Below are 18,280 nucleotides of genomic sequence, written 5' to 3'. Positions count from 1 at the left end.
CATTGTTTTTGTTTTTTAAAACTCAACGCTTCAATTTTATCTAAAGAGGAAAAGTACATTATCTCAACAAAATATTAAAACATTATTAGTTGGTAAAAAAATTTCGAAACTTCCAAGAGTTTGAATAGGGCTCAAAATTCAAAATTCTATTGAACTAAGTTGCCTGAAGTTGCATTAACTGAAAATATTTGAGTTGGCTTGATCAATCATTTATTTATTATTTTAACTATAATCAAAGAGTACATGTAACACTAACTATATTTAAGCTCTGATAACCTCCAACTTTAAGTTTATCAATTAAAAAAAGGTGGCAATCATTTTTTTTGAGTTTTGCCAACTTATTTGGGTTTACACTGAACTTGTGTGTGTTTCTCCATGGTTAAAACCAAAGGAGACACCTGTACTTGCAAAACAGAATACATGCAGCTTATTGAAATCTGCTGAAGAAAGTATGATATTAAAGGGCTTGGCTTACTTTTGAATCAAAGTGGAAGTCTGACATTTTAGGAAGTAAAAAGATCAAGCGTCTGATGTTTTCTAATGCTCAGCTCTATCTGAAAAAAGGGATGTTTTGCTGCTCATCAGTCTCGTTGGAGGGTTGCTCGAGGAAGCCATGCAGCTGTGACTCTCACTGGCCCTGATCCCCTCTGTCACCACTCCTGCATCGTGCACATTCGCTCACCGCGCCGTTTCTTTGGCTGTTTGCGGGCCATCTCAGCGCAGAGCTGTAATTTGGACTGGCAGCCGATAGCGTATAATCAACCCAAAAAAGTTATTTTGGACAGCCAAGAACGACCAAGGGGTGATCTGCGGGAAAAGCCAGATGAGTTCACCGACTGGGAAACGCAAACGCATACACACACAGCGTTCTTTTGATCAGAGCAGATGGCAGCATTTGTGCAGGAGATAGCGAGCGCAGAGCCGCAGAGATGCTCTGCAGCCTCCTGTGTGCGCTCAATACCCCGAGGGGTCAGACTAGACAGCCCATGATAAACACAAGTCTGACTCAAACCACAAGGCCTCTTCGCTGTCAAATCGTAATCAGCGGCAAATAGTCTTGACATTTCTCACGGAGAATTACACTGTCTCTGCACCAGTGTACAGAGCATTTGTTGTGTAATTATAAATGGGAGTGTACAGCAGCTGCTGGTGTAGTGACGATAAATACTACTACTCCTCTATAAGTAAGGAAAATCTCTATGTGCTCAGCCACAACCTGAAAAAACTTTACTTAAGACAATGTATGTCTTCAAGCGAGGCCACAGTTACAGACTCAGTGCATTTGGGGAAAACCCCGGACATCTTTGTCATGTCAGGGAGCGTCTGACCTCAGACCACTGTGTGATAACATTTTGCCCCAAGTGAGGCCCCGTGCAAGTTTGGTCTCTCAGTTCTGATTATGACTCAACCAGTGGAGGAACGAGTACAAAAACTCTGTACTCAAGAAGAAGTATTGTTACATTACTGAAAAAACTGCGCTCCCATTTGCATATCTATTTTTAAACGCTGGTAGAATTGCAACAAAATCAGATAGAGCAATGATTCTTTTTGCATATAAAACCGGAGGAGTTACACTTACATATCATGCATTCAACGTGTCCCAGAGTGCTGTTTCCTTCCACTAATGGGTTTGCAGGAATCCAGTAAAAGCACACACAACAAAAACATTATAATCCAGGCCGCCGGTGTGCATGTTTCAACACAGTAAAAAGGGCTTTCATTTAATTTATTGCACTTTTTAGCATACATATCAAAATTTGGGATATAAGGCTTGTATTGATGTATAGCAAAATGCTAAAATGCTACAAAAAATGGTACTACAGCATGTACAAATGTAAAGCTATGCTCTGGCAGACTTGTTCTATGGTAGGTCATAAAGGTTTAAAGTATAAAGTAGGGCATTACTAGTACACGACTACTGCATTTTAGTAGTCATCGCCAACAAGTAGTCGACTAGTTGACTAACTAACCAGTCACAGTAGATACATTATTTTACTCTGTAACGATGACCAATTCTCATCACAAAAGTCTAAAAAACAGCCAGTAAATGGTTAACTAATGTAGACTGGACCAACCTGGCAGTAGGTGTAATACCAGAGTCCTTGATTGGCTCTAAGTGGCTGTTTACAAATGACAAATCTGTTTGGACTAAACACCCAGCAAGCTTGTCTGAGCTGTTGGACTGTACAAACAATGCAACTGCTTTCTTGACAAGGACAACGTAAGACTTTCCTTCTCTAAATGCCTTAAATCCTGTTTAATCCAACTATTAGTTTTGATAGTCAACTAGTTGATTTTTCTGTGAAACTCCTAGTAGAAAAAAATCTTAAAAACTACTAAGAGTATTAGTTACTTTTGAAACGTTGATGTTTCATGCATTATCAATAGCAGCCATTCAATCAATGCGGTTTCTGTTTCTCATATAAATCTTAAATCTAACTTAATCCCTGCTCCAGGTCTGTTCTGCCCAGTGTTCACGCTGCCTCTCCAAACCTCAGTTGTTTGGTTTTTCTTCATTCATTCTCATTTGTGTTTGTGATCAAACAGCCTTATTGGCTACAAAAATGCAGATGAAAGGTTTGGACATTACTTCAATTTGTACCCAGCACTCAATTATGATTTTATTTGTAACTGTAATTCTAAGTAGATTACATAGTGTGATGTTTACTTTAGTACAAGTGAAATTACACACTTGAAAAAAGAGCAAGTACCCAAAGAAATGATTTAATTCCAATAATTTTAGTAGCTGTAATTAGTTACTGTAGTTAAAATTATACTCAACAAAAATATAAATGCCATATTTATATTTTTTCTGTGCAAATCAGTTAAAAAAAATATATAAGATCTCTTCGATGCACACAAAAGTTTTTTTCTCTCAAATTTTGTTCACAAATTTGTTCAAATCCATGTTAGTGAGCAACAAGACAATCCATCTACCTGACAGATATGGCATATCAAGGTATTGATTAAACAGTATGATGATGATACAGATGTGGTCACAATAAAAGGACACTCTAAAATGTCATGTTTGGTCTTATGAAAAGACATTATTCTGGCATGGAACTGTGGCTGTTTCACAGGGCAAAGTCATGAACCGCTGTACTCTGCCTCTGATTGGCTTACCCTAAGCAATCACTCATCATTCCTAAACTTAACCAACCCAACCAACAAAGGCAACAAGTACTAGCCAATCAGAGGCAGAGTACAGCGGGTCATGACTTTACCCTTCTGGGAAACCAATTTATCTGTAGCCCTATGCGAAAAAGCCACTTTTCTTTTTTTCTTTTTTTTTTTAGATTAAAAGTCACATAGAGTGTCTTTTTGTGTCTTTGACACATCTGTGCAATGATTTATATGGCACATCTGTCAGGTGGATTGATTATCTTGCTGAAGGAAATGTTCTCACAAACATGGATTTTAACAAATTTGTGAACAAAATTTGGGAGAAACAGACCTGTTGTGTGTACAAAAGAAGTCAGAGATTTTTTTTACTTCAGCTGATGAAAAATGGGAGCAAAAACAGTGTGCTGAGTTCATATTTTTGGTGAGAATATTTTTCATATACTCCTGGTGGTCCGTCCTGGGTTCACACTGTGGGAACAGTTATAGTGTAGAAATCCATGAGAGAATTAGTAATCTCACACAATCTACATGACAGTAAGTATTCAAAAAGATTATAGTGACTGTAGCTTTTAGGGAGCAGCATTTAATTTGTGGTGCTGGCAGCTACATGTAAAACCAGTATAAATCAATGTACAGTATACTTAGACTGTATTTCACAATAACCAAGCTTTTGGTTACAACAAAAGATTTTCTCATATAATTTTCAAGTGGAACAAAACTTTTTGGGGGGAACTTTAGCAAGACTTTTGGAAGAAAGAAAGGCAAACAAAACACAGCCTAAAAGGATTTATTCCAATTAGAGTGCTTACAGCACATCTGACAAAGTGGTACATCTGCTTAAGAAAACATGAGTGGTTTCAGTGATTTATCTAAAGTTTGTTCTTATTCCTCTGCGGTTTAGAGGAAAAGCATAACCACATAATTAGCACTTGCCCAACGGAGAGGATCTGATAATATGTCTCGACAGTGGGAAGTGATGCTGTCATCTACTCCTTTGCTCTGTGCTGCCAAATCATCCTTGATTGGCTGTTCTTTCACTTTGACCGAAATGTTGCTTTCACTTGCAAGTGTATCAATTAGTCAACTCAAACTTTAGGTTTTCTCTACCAACACGTCCTCATACCTAAATGACAGAATAGGTAGTTTACCACTGACTCCCAAAATGACATATGTGAATGTTGGCGAGTACCAGCGACAAGGGTTCCAGATCTTTGTCGTGCCAGATCTTTGTTGTCATGTGGCCGTGAAATGGTCACAGGTTGGTTAAGTTTAGGCACCAAGACTACTTGCTTAGGTCTAGGTAAAGATTATGGTTTGGATTTAAATACATAACATAAATTCAATTACGCACATACTTTAAGTTACATACATACTGGCTTTTAGATTCACACGGAAAGCTGCCTGGGTGAGTTGACCATCTATTCACCCTAACGTCCCTCCTATGCAGACTTTGTTGCTCTATATACTACACCACCTGACTTCCTCCTTTGCTCCAGTCATAATTACTACAGCCACGAGAAGTCACCGCCCAGCAGTAAATGTAAATATGGGTTGTAATTAGGTGTTTGCACAGACACCTATATGGTTGTTATTCTGGTGAGGGCGGGCTGTTCCCTGCATGATGGTGGGGCAGCACTAAGTTGGCTTCAGTGGTGAAAAAGTACATTTACTATAGTTTTGTCAAACTTACTAACTAATTTAGCATTTTCATTATATGCTCCTTAGTAATTCCATGCTGCACTCTACTATATTTGAGGTATTGTACCTTTTACTCCAAACTGTATCCATTTTAAACATCCAGTAATTAGGGCTGCCACCTGGTAGTTGATGATTAAGATTAGAATCATTGGTCAGAGCCTCGTAGTCGGCAGAGATTCCTCCAGTTGAGCATTGTTTGTCAGGAAGTGTGCGTTACAGCTACAGGATAAAAGATTACAAAAAAGCACAGGGAGGAATTGAAGGAGATCATACATCTCTTCTTAAATTAGTTGGTGCACTTATGTGCTGTCTGTTGACTGCTGAGACGGGGTGAAAGAAGAAGTTGGTAAACAAGTTTCAGCTCTTGTTTTTTGTAAACTTTACAAACCGAGTCTCTAAATCACCACAAAACTAACTGTGATGGAAGAGGAGAAGAGAGATAGAAACGCAGAGCAGCATGACGCGCTGTCAGACACCTCATCCATGCAGACGCACGCACAGAGCACACAAAGCAGGTGACGCTTGCATGTTTGCTTATTTATTGTACTTGGTTTTGTCATTGACCAGTTCAGATTGTTACTGTTACTGTCTGACAACATTACAGAAAGGATCACAACTATAAGAGACCTTAAGATATGCTTGGCTTAACCAGGAACTGCCATTTAATTGCTCTCGCCAAACTCACCAGACTCCTTCTGCATCATCGTCAGCTTCACTCAGACATTACAGAAGCTAAATAAAACTCACCAATAACTTCTTGGTTCGTCTTTCCACTGTCCCAACTATAATCAACTCTCGTTTGGTTCAAACAAATCCTTAAATTCATGGCATAAAGAAGCACGGTGATGCGCAGGTGATGCTGGACAGCAGCTGCAGCCTCAAGAGAAAAGCTCCACAGGTCTGCTGATTTTATAACTGAACTATAGGTGGACGTCCACTTTAAATTTCTCTGACTGTGTGAAACTATTCACATCACAGATGAAGAAAGGCACTAAAACACAACAAGTCTAACTGGTAAAACATATTCATGTGGGCTCATTTAGGAATTTAGTGTGGTGCACTGCACTGTAAAAAACAAAAAGGACAAATCATTGAATAGTTGTATAGGATGGCCAAATCTGACAAGGATGGGACAGCCCTGCCAATAATACAGTAATATATATGTATAGCATCACTAAGCTTTAATGGGACAATTCTGCATAATGAGTACTTTAAATAAGCATAAATAAAAGATCTAAATACTTTTTCCACTTCTGATTGGCTTTAAGCAAAAGTAAGGTAAAGTGAGGTTTATTGTCCCACAGGGAAATTTGTTTTGGACTCATAACTGCTGCATCACACATCATTATACAAACATATATCACACATAGACACTTGCGTAGACAGTTAAATTCACATGTTGAGTGTGCACTTCCTTGAAAGTGAATACAGCAGCTAACAGTTGTATCATTATGGGATTTGAAAGAAGGAAAGAGCATATTAAGTATCACTGTAATATATCAGCTTGTCATTCTCAGCCATCTCTGATGGTTTTAGTCTTGCAAAGACATTTCATTCTCTTGCTTTTTTTTTTTTTTTTGCTTTTTTTTGGCTCAGTTGTCAATACTGTTATGGGAAAAAAGTACTTCACAGACAGATTGTCAGTCTGTTTGTTTTTTTGTGTGGAGTTCATATTATGTCTGCATGAATTTCCTCCAGGTGCTCTGGTTTCCTCCCTTTGCCCCAAAACATGCAGGTTAGATGAATTTCTGTTTTATAGAGACTTTTATAGCCCGACAAGAACACATTTCTCAAGAACTACTTCAATTTTGGGAAAGAAATATCTGAATACTGGCACTGAAGAGTCCATCAGCAAAATGTCAGTAATTTGCTATCAAACATCCACATCAGTTGCCCCCTTGTTTCAACACAGGTGCCAGCCAAATGTGTTAAACTTTGTAAAACACAACTCTCACTGCTCTGACATCTCTCTTTCCGTGAAGTTCAACATAGCAGGAGTCCCAACAGTCATGGGCATCTGTTTTTTCTCTTAGCGTGATGGATGTGGGTGGAAGACATAGACAGGAACTCAGATCCCCCAAAAGACACTCTTATAACAACATCCGACCTTTCTGGATAAACGCTATTCTAGAGTTCTGAGAAACCTTCACAGCAGCTTGGAGTATAGGAAAAAAAAAACATCAGCTGATGGAAGACTAGTAATGTGCTTCTCTTGGTAGATGACTAGGTCAAGTGCTGAACTTGAACATCACAGCCGCATTCAAAGAAATATACCAGTGTGTTTGCAGGTTTTCCCTCCTTGAGAAAAGTTAAAAATAAAAAAATATGTATTTTTTTCTTCCTACTTGTACAGCTGTTTATCCATTTAGAATGATTCGGTGTGAGCTGCTGAATTTTGGAGATATGTCTGCCTTCTCTCCAATATAATGGAACTAGATGGACTTCAGCTTGTTATGCTGAAAGTACCAAAAATATACTTTTGAAGCAAATTCAACAAACAAAAGAAATTCAACATCAGTGTGTCTTTCCAGAAATCATGTTCCACTGACCCAAGATAATCCACGGACCTTGTTGTGAGCAGTTTCATGTAGGAACTATTTTCTTTCTACAGAGCTACACCTGCCAACTGGATCATAGCGCTAGCTAGCACAGTGGTGCTAGTGTTGCAACTCAGCCAAGGAGAACGCCATGAAAGTTCATACAAGCCTCTTGTCCATGAGTAGATATGCCTTAATTACTACTCAGTGATACAGTAGGCATTTGTGGTTTGGTAGAAAGAAAGTAGCTCCTACATTAAACTGTTAACAACAAGGTCTGTGGATTAGTGAGTTTCTCAAATTTCTATTTTTGCCACTTTCAGCACCTCAAGCCGTGTGCCATCTGGTTACATTATATTATATTCTTATGGCCGATATCACCAAAACTCTGCAACTCACATCCAGACTATCTAGATGGATAAAGAGCATTACAGGTAAGAAATAAATATTAAATATAAATAATTTTTGGGTGAAATGTGCCTTTAACAGAAGCCTTTCACAAATTCATTTATTCGCTTTTTCTGCTTCTACTTATTGATTTTTTTTTTCCATATGGAAATGAATGTAATGGTGTGCACTGTACCTGTCCAACAGAGGACCTTGGTGTTGTTGCACACTCACCAACAGGGGACCACTAAGCCAACAGGGGACATTTTACAGATCATGCTTTAAATCATGCTAAAATCATTAGTTGTATGTGTGTGTGAATACGAATATATAGTTGGAGAGTTTTGTTTGATGACAGTTTTTGCTCTGTATTTTACTGTTTCCTTTCACCTGCCTAGGATTACACATGGAAATTAGCTAGTAAAATAAATCTGGTATGAGGCATCTTTTGCCATCTTTCAGATTAATGAATTTTGTAATTGGTCCCTGATATTAAAAAATAGCCTAGAAAATAGACTTTCAAAAATGTAAAGTGGGAAAATGCAGGCAAATTCGAGCATTTTGTTTTTGCATTATGAATTTTTATAAGGGTTAGAATGAAAGATGAATGAGCCAGAAAAATAGCACTTTTCCAGTCATGAATAAAACCAATTCAGTTTCCAATCAGAGAGAAAACTGCAAGTGAAAACTGTCTAAATCTTTGCATATAAAAAAGTATCTCTTTGTTTAAAGCTAAATGTGGGAGTGTAGGAAATGCTTTCAAAAATAAAGAGTTGACTTTGTGGTTGACGAGCACTGCCAGTGCTGCATGTTGCCGTTAGAAAAGCAGCACTTTGCACATACCTGGAACTTCTTCAAGACCATAACTGGTACTGTTGGGCTTGAACCGATCAGGTTGAACCTTCATGTTTGGACACAGGACATCTGAGGAGAGAAGACAATAGCTCAGTAAGACACGCTGTAAATCAGGATGTGATTCTGTTCTGGATACGCACATTGTAAAAAAAAAATCATACAAGAACTTAGTCAAATCAACTAATCTTTTCTCATTAACTAAACATAATTAAACAAGTTTAATTTATTCAAGTTAGTTAAACCTAAAAGGTCCAGTATTTATTTTCACACTGTAAAAATTAAAACATTGAGAAAACTCAACATTTCAAGGCAACTTACTGCAAAAGATTTTTGAGCTTTGAGCTCAGCTCGGACTCTCTTTTAAATTAAGTTAAACTATTTCAAAACTGATTGAGTAAAATAACTGAAGTAAAAGCAAATAATCGTGAATATTGTAGGGACCCAAATAACGACATATAAGGTTCACAGTAAACTGTGACCAATTTTTGAAAAACATGAGTTTTTCAAGTTTATCTAAAGAATACATGTAAATGATCTCAACTAAAGATTACAGGTTAGCCAAACCTTTTTAAAAACTTTATTTTGAAACTGAAGCATTTGACTTGGGCTCAAAGCTAAAAAGTCTGTTGCAGGAGGTGAAATTTTGAGTTGTCACAAAAAAGTTTTACAGTGCAGAACACCTCAGAACTTACAAACACAAGCTCTTCTAACATCTTCTAACTTTTGAAATAATGAGACGAGTGTAACAGGAAATCAAATTTCTTTGTAAAATCCAGTGTGATTGAAGAGTTGTTGGTTCAACTTAATATATCAAGCTTATTAGACATGTTTTCCCAAGTACACCTGAATTAATATCAGGTTTATTTGACTAGAAACGTTCATTTGATTTAAATCATTGTAAAATTACCTCAACTTGTCTTTTCAGATTCAGTCAACTTAAAATTTAAATTCAGTTTTTTTTTAAGTTGAAACAAATAGTTTACTTTTACAGTGCAGGGTAGGCAAAGGGAACTGTTTAAACACTTGCATTGGTAACTGTGTCTCACTGGTGGAAATCCAATCATGTGTTATCGTTTTCTGACAAGAAGCAGTCACTCTGAAACTTTATGACGGGTCAGATGAAAAAGGTGCGAAGTGTTGGATTGTTTTAGGAAATGGTGATCTCATAGAAACACAGCCTTTGGACTGATATGTGATCCGAAGAGCGCCGGCGCAGACAGACTGCCCCCCATCCCTCCTGTCTGATGTCTGGGGAGTGGAGTGTGTGGGTGGAGGGTGGCTCTACGCGAGCAGCAGGCACATCCACAGGCCCGAGGAGCAGTAACAGTTTTATATTTCAACACACATATTTCAGTGCTGGTGGTGACAGTGAGAAAGGCAACACTGGTGGGTCGAGTTTTTATTGGCAGAAGGAATATTTTCTATTTGTGTCAACATGCCAGCTTCACTGCTAAAGAATGCAGATATGGGTGCTATTTAGTTTAATAGACATAAACATTGGCTTAGACATGAGCTTGACATTTTTAAAGGGTCGGTTCACCCAAATTACCAAAAACAACAAGCATATTTTGTCACTTGGATGTGGTGAGATTTGTTTATGGGTCTCATGACACTGAAAATTTACATTTAATAAATTAAATATCTTCTTGTCTTTTAAGACACAGTTTCGCAGACCACACTATCAACAATTTCTGCTGCTCTCTGCCAGAGAAATCTTTCCTATGGAAACTGTTCACATCCTCATACCTTGACTTCCAAAGCAACATATATGACAGTTGGAGAGTCCCAGTGACAGGTGCACTGGACCTTCATTTTCATGTGCTTAACATTAAGAAGTGGATGCAGTTTAATCAGGTTTAGGCACCAAAACTACTTGGTCAGGTTTAGGAAATGATCATGGTTTGGATCCAAATATGGATGTTAGTTATGCACTATAAGTTACATATATGACATGAGTTAAATATGCCACGTGAGTTAAGTTACATACTTTACAGGGGCGGATCTAGAGAAAGAGGGTGGCACGGACACTTCAAGGGGTGGCAAAAATATATGCCGATTTAACTGCAAACAATCATATCAATATTTGCCCCCAGTTTTCAACTCAAGAACATTATGTCATTGTACTTTGACTTTGGAATTTCAGTCTTGTAAATTTCTGTCCAGCCTCAACTTTTCACATATGTATTTTGAACTAGAACTGTCCTAAACTGGGATGACAGCTGGGGTGGCAAAGGCATCTTTTTGGTCTGCCCTGATACTTCAGTTACAATGAGGCAATTATGACTTTTGGTCTCACACAGGACACAAACAGTAGTCTTCTGGGTGAAAGTCCAGGTGTTTTTACATATGTGAGGAAAGTTAAAGATGCAGTAAGCAATGCTGAGGAAAAATATCTGTTTTTTGAGTCTTATTCCCAGAACACTAAATGCTTACGAACTTGGGTATGACAATAAACAATTAACTCATTATCTTCAAGCCACAAACCCATTTGATGACCTGGGAATGAGACTCAACAATCAACTTTTTATCTCCTGAATTGCATACTGTGATTGGCCAAAGTCTCCTGTTACCACATTGCTGTGCCTTGCAGAGCTGCTAGTATGGCGATAGTCTGTTAGTTCAGTCTAAACAAATTTTTTAAATGTTGTAAACAAAATTCCTGTTGCCTTTGTTGCACTGGCGTGGAATTATTCTTGCATAGCCAGATCTGTCTCCACAACACTGTGGATGAAGGTCTGGCTCCACACATAATCATTCTGCTATAGAGGAAAGAAACGCTTGTGCTTGTCACAACTATCACATGTATTTTTTGTGGCACTTAGTCCAGGATGCAGTGACAGTTCCCTTACTAAATATTGTCAGGGGAAACTTGTTTTGATGAAACATTTGCAAATGGGATGGCGAGCAGTGGCATTAAAATGACTGCATCACTGGGAAAGAAATTATAACAACTGTTAACTCATTTACATTCATATCATTAGCGGCCCAGGTGCTAATTTGCCATTTTCAGTGTGTAGGGTGCTATCTCCTAGGTTGTTGTTGTTTTCCTAGGACCTTGAACATGCAGATAAGGGCTTTTTCACACTGCATTTAGCCTCGGGTTAAGAGAGCAGTTAGCCCCACACTAAGGGAGCTGTTAGCCTAGGGCTAAAAGAGTTTTCACACTGGCACAATCCTGGTACACTCCAAAGTGGGCTAAGCCCAACTTTAGCCTAGGGCTAGCTGGGCCTGCTCCAGAGCAGGGTTGGCCCAAGTTTGTGGGATTATCCCCTGAAAATTGACTAAATCCAGGGCTAAAAGCTGTCAGTAAGCTTCACCCTGAGCTAGCAATATATGTGTGAAAAAGGGCCACATTATCCTATGGTACAGTTCAGGGCTAAGAATAGCCCTAGAATAAGAATATACAGTGTGAGAAGCCCTTAAGAGGGCTGTTACCAGGACAAGAGAGCTTTCACTCTGTCACAATTCTTGCCCAAAGTGGGCTAACTTTGGTTTTAGCCTAAGACTTGCTGGCCCTGCTCCAGAACAGGGTTAGCCCTGAGTTTGTGGGGTTATCCCCTGAAAACTGACTAAACCTAGAGCTAACAGGGGCCAGTGTGAAACAGGGCTAAAAGATCAAAAGAGTAATCATAAAACATTCTACAAACCCAGAGCCACTAGAAGTGCAGTGTGAATCCTGTAGCCCTGCGCTTGTCCAAGGGTTGAGCATAGCCCTGAGCTATGAAAAGCTCTATACCGCAATGCCGCCTGAAACAAGTGTCCAATGGGAGGTGGCATAAGAAACCTCACAGGCAGATGTAACAAAACCTAGACAAATAAAACCGTCCAGAGGAGACAAATGAGAAGACATGCATTTTGTCATCTGATGAGTGACAGAGATGAATTTCCCATCCCCTCTTCACAATGCTGCAGATTGAAATTTCACTTCTCTCAAGACAAACGTGGACTTATCAGTGTCTGATGATAGTCGTCTGTGATCTGTTCCCCTGCATTCGCTTTACAGCTGACAAGCTGAACATAAATATAACCTTCTCACACACCCCACACTGCAAGACTAATATTGTTGATTAGGTGTGACAGCAAATGCAGGCTCTTTTCATCAGTTGGTAATCAATCTGCTCAGAGGAACTTCTCATTAAAGCTAATATTAGCCCAACAATTTGTCTGCTTCCTGACTGTCAGTCCTAAATATTATCTGTGGCTGAAAATGTCACAGTGAGACACTCCAGCTTCCCTAATAGATCAAGTACCTGCCAAACATTTACTATTGAACCCTGCAATTTTCTTAAATCACGGCTATAAAAATCATCATGTCAGAGTGGCTTTTAACATTTGTGCCGTTCATTATGAGAACAGCTCTGTTGACACGGCTTGTTTTTCTGTTCCTGTGCCTAATAGGAAAATCCAAGCAGCTAATTTAACTGTCAGCATGTGCATACTTTTTTAGTAATTCTACAAGTGCTGTTATCTCCTTTTCACATGGTTTATCTCAAATTTCAGTTGTATAGTTTGTCCTTGTTTGTGTCTGCCATCAGTTTGTTTAGCTGTAAAATTAAAGGAGTCTTCATTCTTTTTAAAGTGATAATTGAAGATCTCACAAAAGATACTACCTTTATATTGTTTGTAAAGCCAACGTGTCTACCAAAAATTACCATTCTGTGAATGAATGGAAGTGCGTCACTCTTTTTACAGACGGTGTTGTTGCACAGCTCTGAGACTTAGCATGCTAGATAGCCGAGCTACTCCCTGCACTTGTGGCCCTGAAGCTATAATTTGGGGATCTGGCTGTGAGTTAAAATGGAAGCGATGTAAAAACCTGCCTTTGGAAATAAATGTCTCAGACAGGTTCATGGTATCAGCACAAGCTCGAGCATTACACGCCTAACAACCACCGTTCTGTCAGAGATGGATAAATTTTTAATTCTCACTATTACCCATGTTACCTGTCATCATTATGGCTGCTGAATTTTTTAAACACACTGTGGGTGTTAAACAAGATCTTTGATATTAGAGCGCTCTGTCACCAGGGTTGTGTGGGGTCAAGTGTGTAATCTTATAGGTCTTTCAGTGAGGCCACACACAGTCTATTGAATCAGTACAGCACATAATAAGTAGTGGCCCTTTTTAAACCTATAGATTAAAAGGTGAAAACATTAAACATGGACATTGGAGCGGCTGCACTGGACCCACTTGAAACATTAGAGCTATAATTTTCTGGGTGAAAATAACTCCGATGCTCAGTGAACCGGTCGTTCTGACCACTGATATACTTAGAGACTCACTCGTGGTGATTTTAGAGATTACAGAAAGAAAACACTGGAACTGTCTTTTTGTGCAAATATAGCTTCTGGTTAGTTCTACAAAGCATTGTGCTCGAAACTTGCAAGTCAGCATGTTTTATAATATATAGGCACCAGTGTTGGGGGTCATTTCATTACAGTGTAGAAGTGCAGCCGATTTATTGATGGCGATATGTTGTCTGATATGGCCAATATAATTTTTATGTATATTATGTAAATTTTTTAATTTATAGCTATTTCTAATTATTGAAAAATAGTGGTGAAAGTAAAAAGTTTGCTGTTTCAGTAACTTGACATAATAAAGTTTATTCGTAGATTTTTTTTCCTGATTTACATATTTTATGAGAGATCATTGCAAAAATTGTGTGTTTATGCACATATTCTATATTCTGTACATTAATATAATGTACAAAAAACACTGGCCAGTATATTGATATCAAAATTTACTTGCTAGCATCAGTATTAGCATCAGCCCCAAAATCCAGTATTGGTCAAGCCACAGAGGTAATATAATAGGATTTCGGTAATATTTTGGCATTTACTGTGTCAAGTAATGCATTACACATTCAACTCTGAAAGGCTGTAGTAAAATGAAGCTGGTGAGGAAATGTAACAGCCACTTCACTAATGGTTAAAGATACAAACTAGCACAAAAATTTAAATTACCATCATAAACCATAAACTGAACAGACACACTACAAATACTAACAAAACTTGAGAGCTAACTTAACTAACTACTCAGTCCAGCCCTATAGGCATGTGGGCCATCGCCACTCGCTACAATATTTTAACCTACATCTCAAACCAGAACAGAGAGCCAGAGAGCAGCACACTCTGCTCCACTTAGGTATATATAGATAGATAAATATAAACTGTAAAACATCATACAGGAATTTAGTGGAATCAAACATTGTAAACATAACATAAAGTTTTATTTATCTAACCTAATTAAACCTTTGAAGTTTCAGAAGTTTATTTGTTTTGAACCATTACAAATCACCTCAACTTGTCTTTTCAAATTCAGTCAATTTAAAATTTTGAGGCAGCCCGGACACCAACGTTTTTAAGCTAAAACAATAGTTTATTTTTACAGTGTATTCGTTCGGTGCCTTTTTGAGGGCATCACCGTTGCATCTACGCACATACTGTGAAAAAAAAAATAGACTTGAAGTATATATAAATGGTTCAGGTGGCAGTAAAGTCCATGAGACACAGCTAAGAGGAGAGGCTTGCATCGGGCACAGAGCCAACATAGAAATGGGGCACATGGGAATGATTGAAACATCTTTTTACTGCAAGTGTTTCAATGTAGGGCATACAGCTGTGACACAATATTACCTTCTTCCATTTTATAAGCCTAGTCATCCCTCTGCATTTATTTTGGTGTAAGTGCTGCAAAGGCAGTGGAAACCACTACTCCACACAGACAATACTGTAAAATATTTTATCACTTTCAAATGATGTATTCCATCTTGAAAGTAATTTTCCCAGCACTGTATCTAACCTACATTATTGGCTGGCAGATTGAAAGTCTGTGGAGTCAAGGAGCAGGGGTCAAAGGTCAGTGGCTTTAAAATGACTCCATGTTGCCCTTGCACCAGTATTGCCCTGCAAGACGATATGCCCTTAAAAAAGAATAAAGCCGTTTCAGAGACTGAATCAACACTTTCTTCTTGGGAGTCTCTACTTCTGCCTTGTCAAACTTGACAATTTAGAGCCAGAGCTGAGAGTTTGTCTTTGCTCATCTGTGCGTTAAACCATGTAATCATGTCATTTCCGTTTTTATATTTACTGTTTGCGGCTAAGACTTATGGCATCCTTTTCTTTCCTGTCTGGCTAATTTTAGGTAGGAATTTCAAGCGTTGGAGTGCAAAGCATCTATCTTCTCTGAGAAAACAGTCACACACAGACACTTTTTCACTTCTCCACACAGCTACCGCACAACATGAAGCTCTTACTTCATTTTTTAGGTCTATTTTTGCTAATTCATTTGGTTGTGCAAGTGTAAAGTAAATACTACATGCATTTTAAGCTAAAAACATTACAGTGAGCTACTTTCTAAGCCTGTGTTGAAAGATTCTCTCAGCTTACTAGTGGAAAAACCATTGAGGTTAGTTTAAGACAGGCTTTCCAGTGCTAAACACCTCTGCACCAGAGCAGCAGTCAGAAAGGCAGCTACGCCACAGAAATGTCTTGGTTTGGGAACTGTCATTTACAAGCCAATTTTTGCAACAGCCCCCTCACACGTTTCATTTTCAGTCACAAAGAAGCCACGATAGCACTGGATGAGTGTGCAGCAGCTCTCTGTGGTTGGGGTGGGGTTTTGTGGGTTTTACGGTCTTTCCTCCGTGTAGTGCTTAAAGGTTAAAATAAGAGTCTAATTTGATTAAGTGCACATTCAGGGTGAGGCTGGCTCTTCAAAGAAAGGCTTCAAACAGAAGCCGTGAGGCATGCAGTGTGTGAGTGATGTGTTGGCAGCGAGCCTGATGGCCGACTTACTCTCGCACAGCCTCCTCCTCAGCCTGCCCCTGATCTTGTCAATGGCATTAAAGTCCGTCACATGGAAGACGTGGGCATTCTTTGGCTCGGCGGCGATCTCCTCCAGCTCCACCTTTAGCGCCTCCCCGATGCCCACAGCAAACATCCTGATGCCGGCTTTGGCAGCTGCCTTCGAGGGCTCCAGAACATAATCCTGGCTTCGGCCATCTGTGAGGAGGATGGCCACCCTCTGGATGCCTCTGGCGATGGGCCTCGCTCCGTTCCGCTCCGTGAAGATGTTGGTGGTGGTGTAGCTGATAGCGTCCCCGGTCATTGTATTCCCCCCCAGGTAGCGGATGTTCCGGGCGGCTCGCTTCACGTCCTCCAGGGTTCTGTGTCTGCCCAGGTTGAACTCGGTGGTGGGTCTGTCACTGTAGCGAACCACGGCCACTCTTGTCTTGTCGGGTGCCACGTCAAAAGACTCTACAAGGTTGGCCACCCATTGCCTGATCTTCTCAAAGTTCTCTTTTCCAACACTGGATGACGTGTCCAGAATAAATGCCAAGTCATAGTGGACATTTTTACAACCTGTGATAGGTAAATACAGGAGGATTTAGTCACATAGAGTCGTTTTAAACTCCACCACTGGAATTATATCAGAGTATTCCATTTTAAATGGATAGTATGATTCTTTGAAGTGAGGTTATATGAGGTTGGTATGGTGGTCAGCGCACCTCCAGTTTGGAGAGGCAGCATGAAGTAGCAATGTAAGGCCAGGTTTCCAACACAACTACGCATCAAATGTGAAAATATAGTTATATTCATTTGGGTAAATACATTTATTGTAAATTCGATATTCTAAGTAAGACAAAACAACAATAACTTGTTGAAGAACATTTGTCCAAATATGTATATTAGTGGGGGAAAAATGTCCTTAATGATATAAATCACTATAATTGGATGGCTTCCACCCTTAATAAAGAGTCTGGATCCAATTTCTGCCTCTTAAAAATAAGTTTTTTCCTTGTCACAGTTTCTTCAGTGCCTGGTTTTTGTGGGAACAATAGGCTTTATAAAGAGTACGGTCTTGACCTGTTCTATTTCAGAAGTGCCCTGAGAGAACTTTGTTATGATTTGGTGCTACACAAAGAAAACTAAACTGAATGAATTGTCCTAAACCCAGAGTCTGAAATGAGGTTATATCAAAGTGGAATGACAATTTCTGTGCTGAAAGACATTGGTATTGCAAAAGATTAAATGTATGGCTATTTTGCACTTGGAGTGAATTTTAGTCTATGCTTACAGCATTTAATCAAGAATTAGTTTAAAGACCCTCCCAAACAGAGTTTGAGACAACTTATTACTTTTTAAGTTTTTTTTTATTATTAAATGTAAATTTAAGACATTTTAAGACTTTTTCAGGACCTGTAGCCACCCTGTAATTTTACCTTGCAGAACATGGGAGTTGGTGGTCTACCAATCGGTTTGAATTGATATAGCATGACTTCTTTGTTTAAAAGCTTAATTCAGATTCACTGAAATGACACAAACAAACTAAAGCATCAAGGTAGCAGTCGACCAGAAACTCACGTGTTCTCTGAGGTAAAATTACTGTTTGCAAAAGGAGTTTGGTGGCCTTAGAAACAGTGATATTTAACTGTGACTTCCCATTGGAAAAGTCTGTCTGACACCAAGGGTAAAGCAATGAAAATACTCTAAATGTAGTGCACACTTTAACTGATGCTGATCTTTTTAGATGGCCAAAATACCTTTTGCGGCTGACCCTGTCCACAGCAGTACATTGCTTAACTGCATACACCAGTACTGCTTCCCCAATTTGGGGGCATACCATCAACCATCTACTGTAGCTAATACACTGACTATCAATAAGTACCTCATACA

At 38.9% G+C, this 18,280-nt stretch overlaps 1 protein-coding gene across 1 annotated transcript in view; it reads right to left on the bottom strand.

The window, feature by feature from the left end:
- The window catches only part of col22a1 (collagen, type XXII, alpha 1), a 99,333-nt gene that overhangs the window by 75,247 nt on the left and 5,806 nt on the right, over window positions 1-18,280 (bottom strand). The window contains exons 3-4 of the mRNA XM_084739836.1: window positions 16,400-16,966; window positions 8,589-8,669 (exon numbers count right to left, since the gene is read on the bottom strand). Of these exons, the coding sequence (XP_084595962.1) occupies window positions 8,589-8,669; window positions 16,400-16,966 (648 nt within the window). The remainder of the gene's footprint in view (window positions 1-8,588; window positions 8,670-16,399; window positions 16,967-18,280) is intronic.

Source organism: Lutjanus erythropterus, chromosome 16, assembly GCF_056507025.1.
Source record: "Lutjanus erythropterus isolate fLutEry1 chromosome 16, fLutEry1.hap2, whole genome shotgun sequence".
Taxonomy (NCBI): domain Eukaryota; kingdom Metazoa; phylum Chordata; class Actinopteri; order Lutjaniformes; family Lutjanidae; genus Lutjanus; species Lutjanus erythropterus.
The sequence above is the reverse complement of the archived record's forward strand: the minus strand, read 5'-3'. Positions and strand labels throughout refer to the sequence as shown.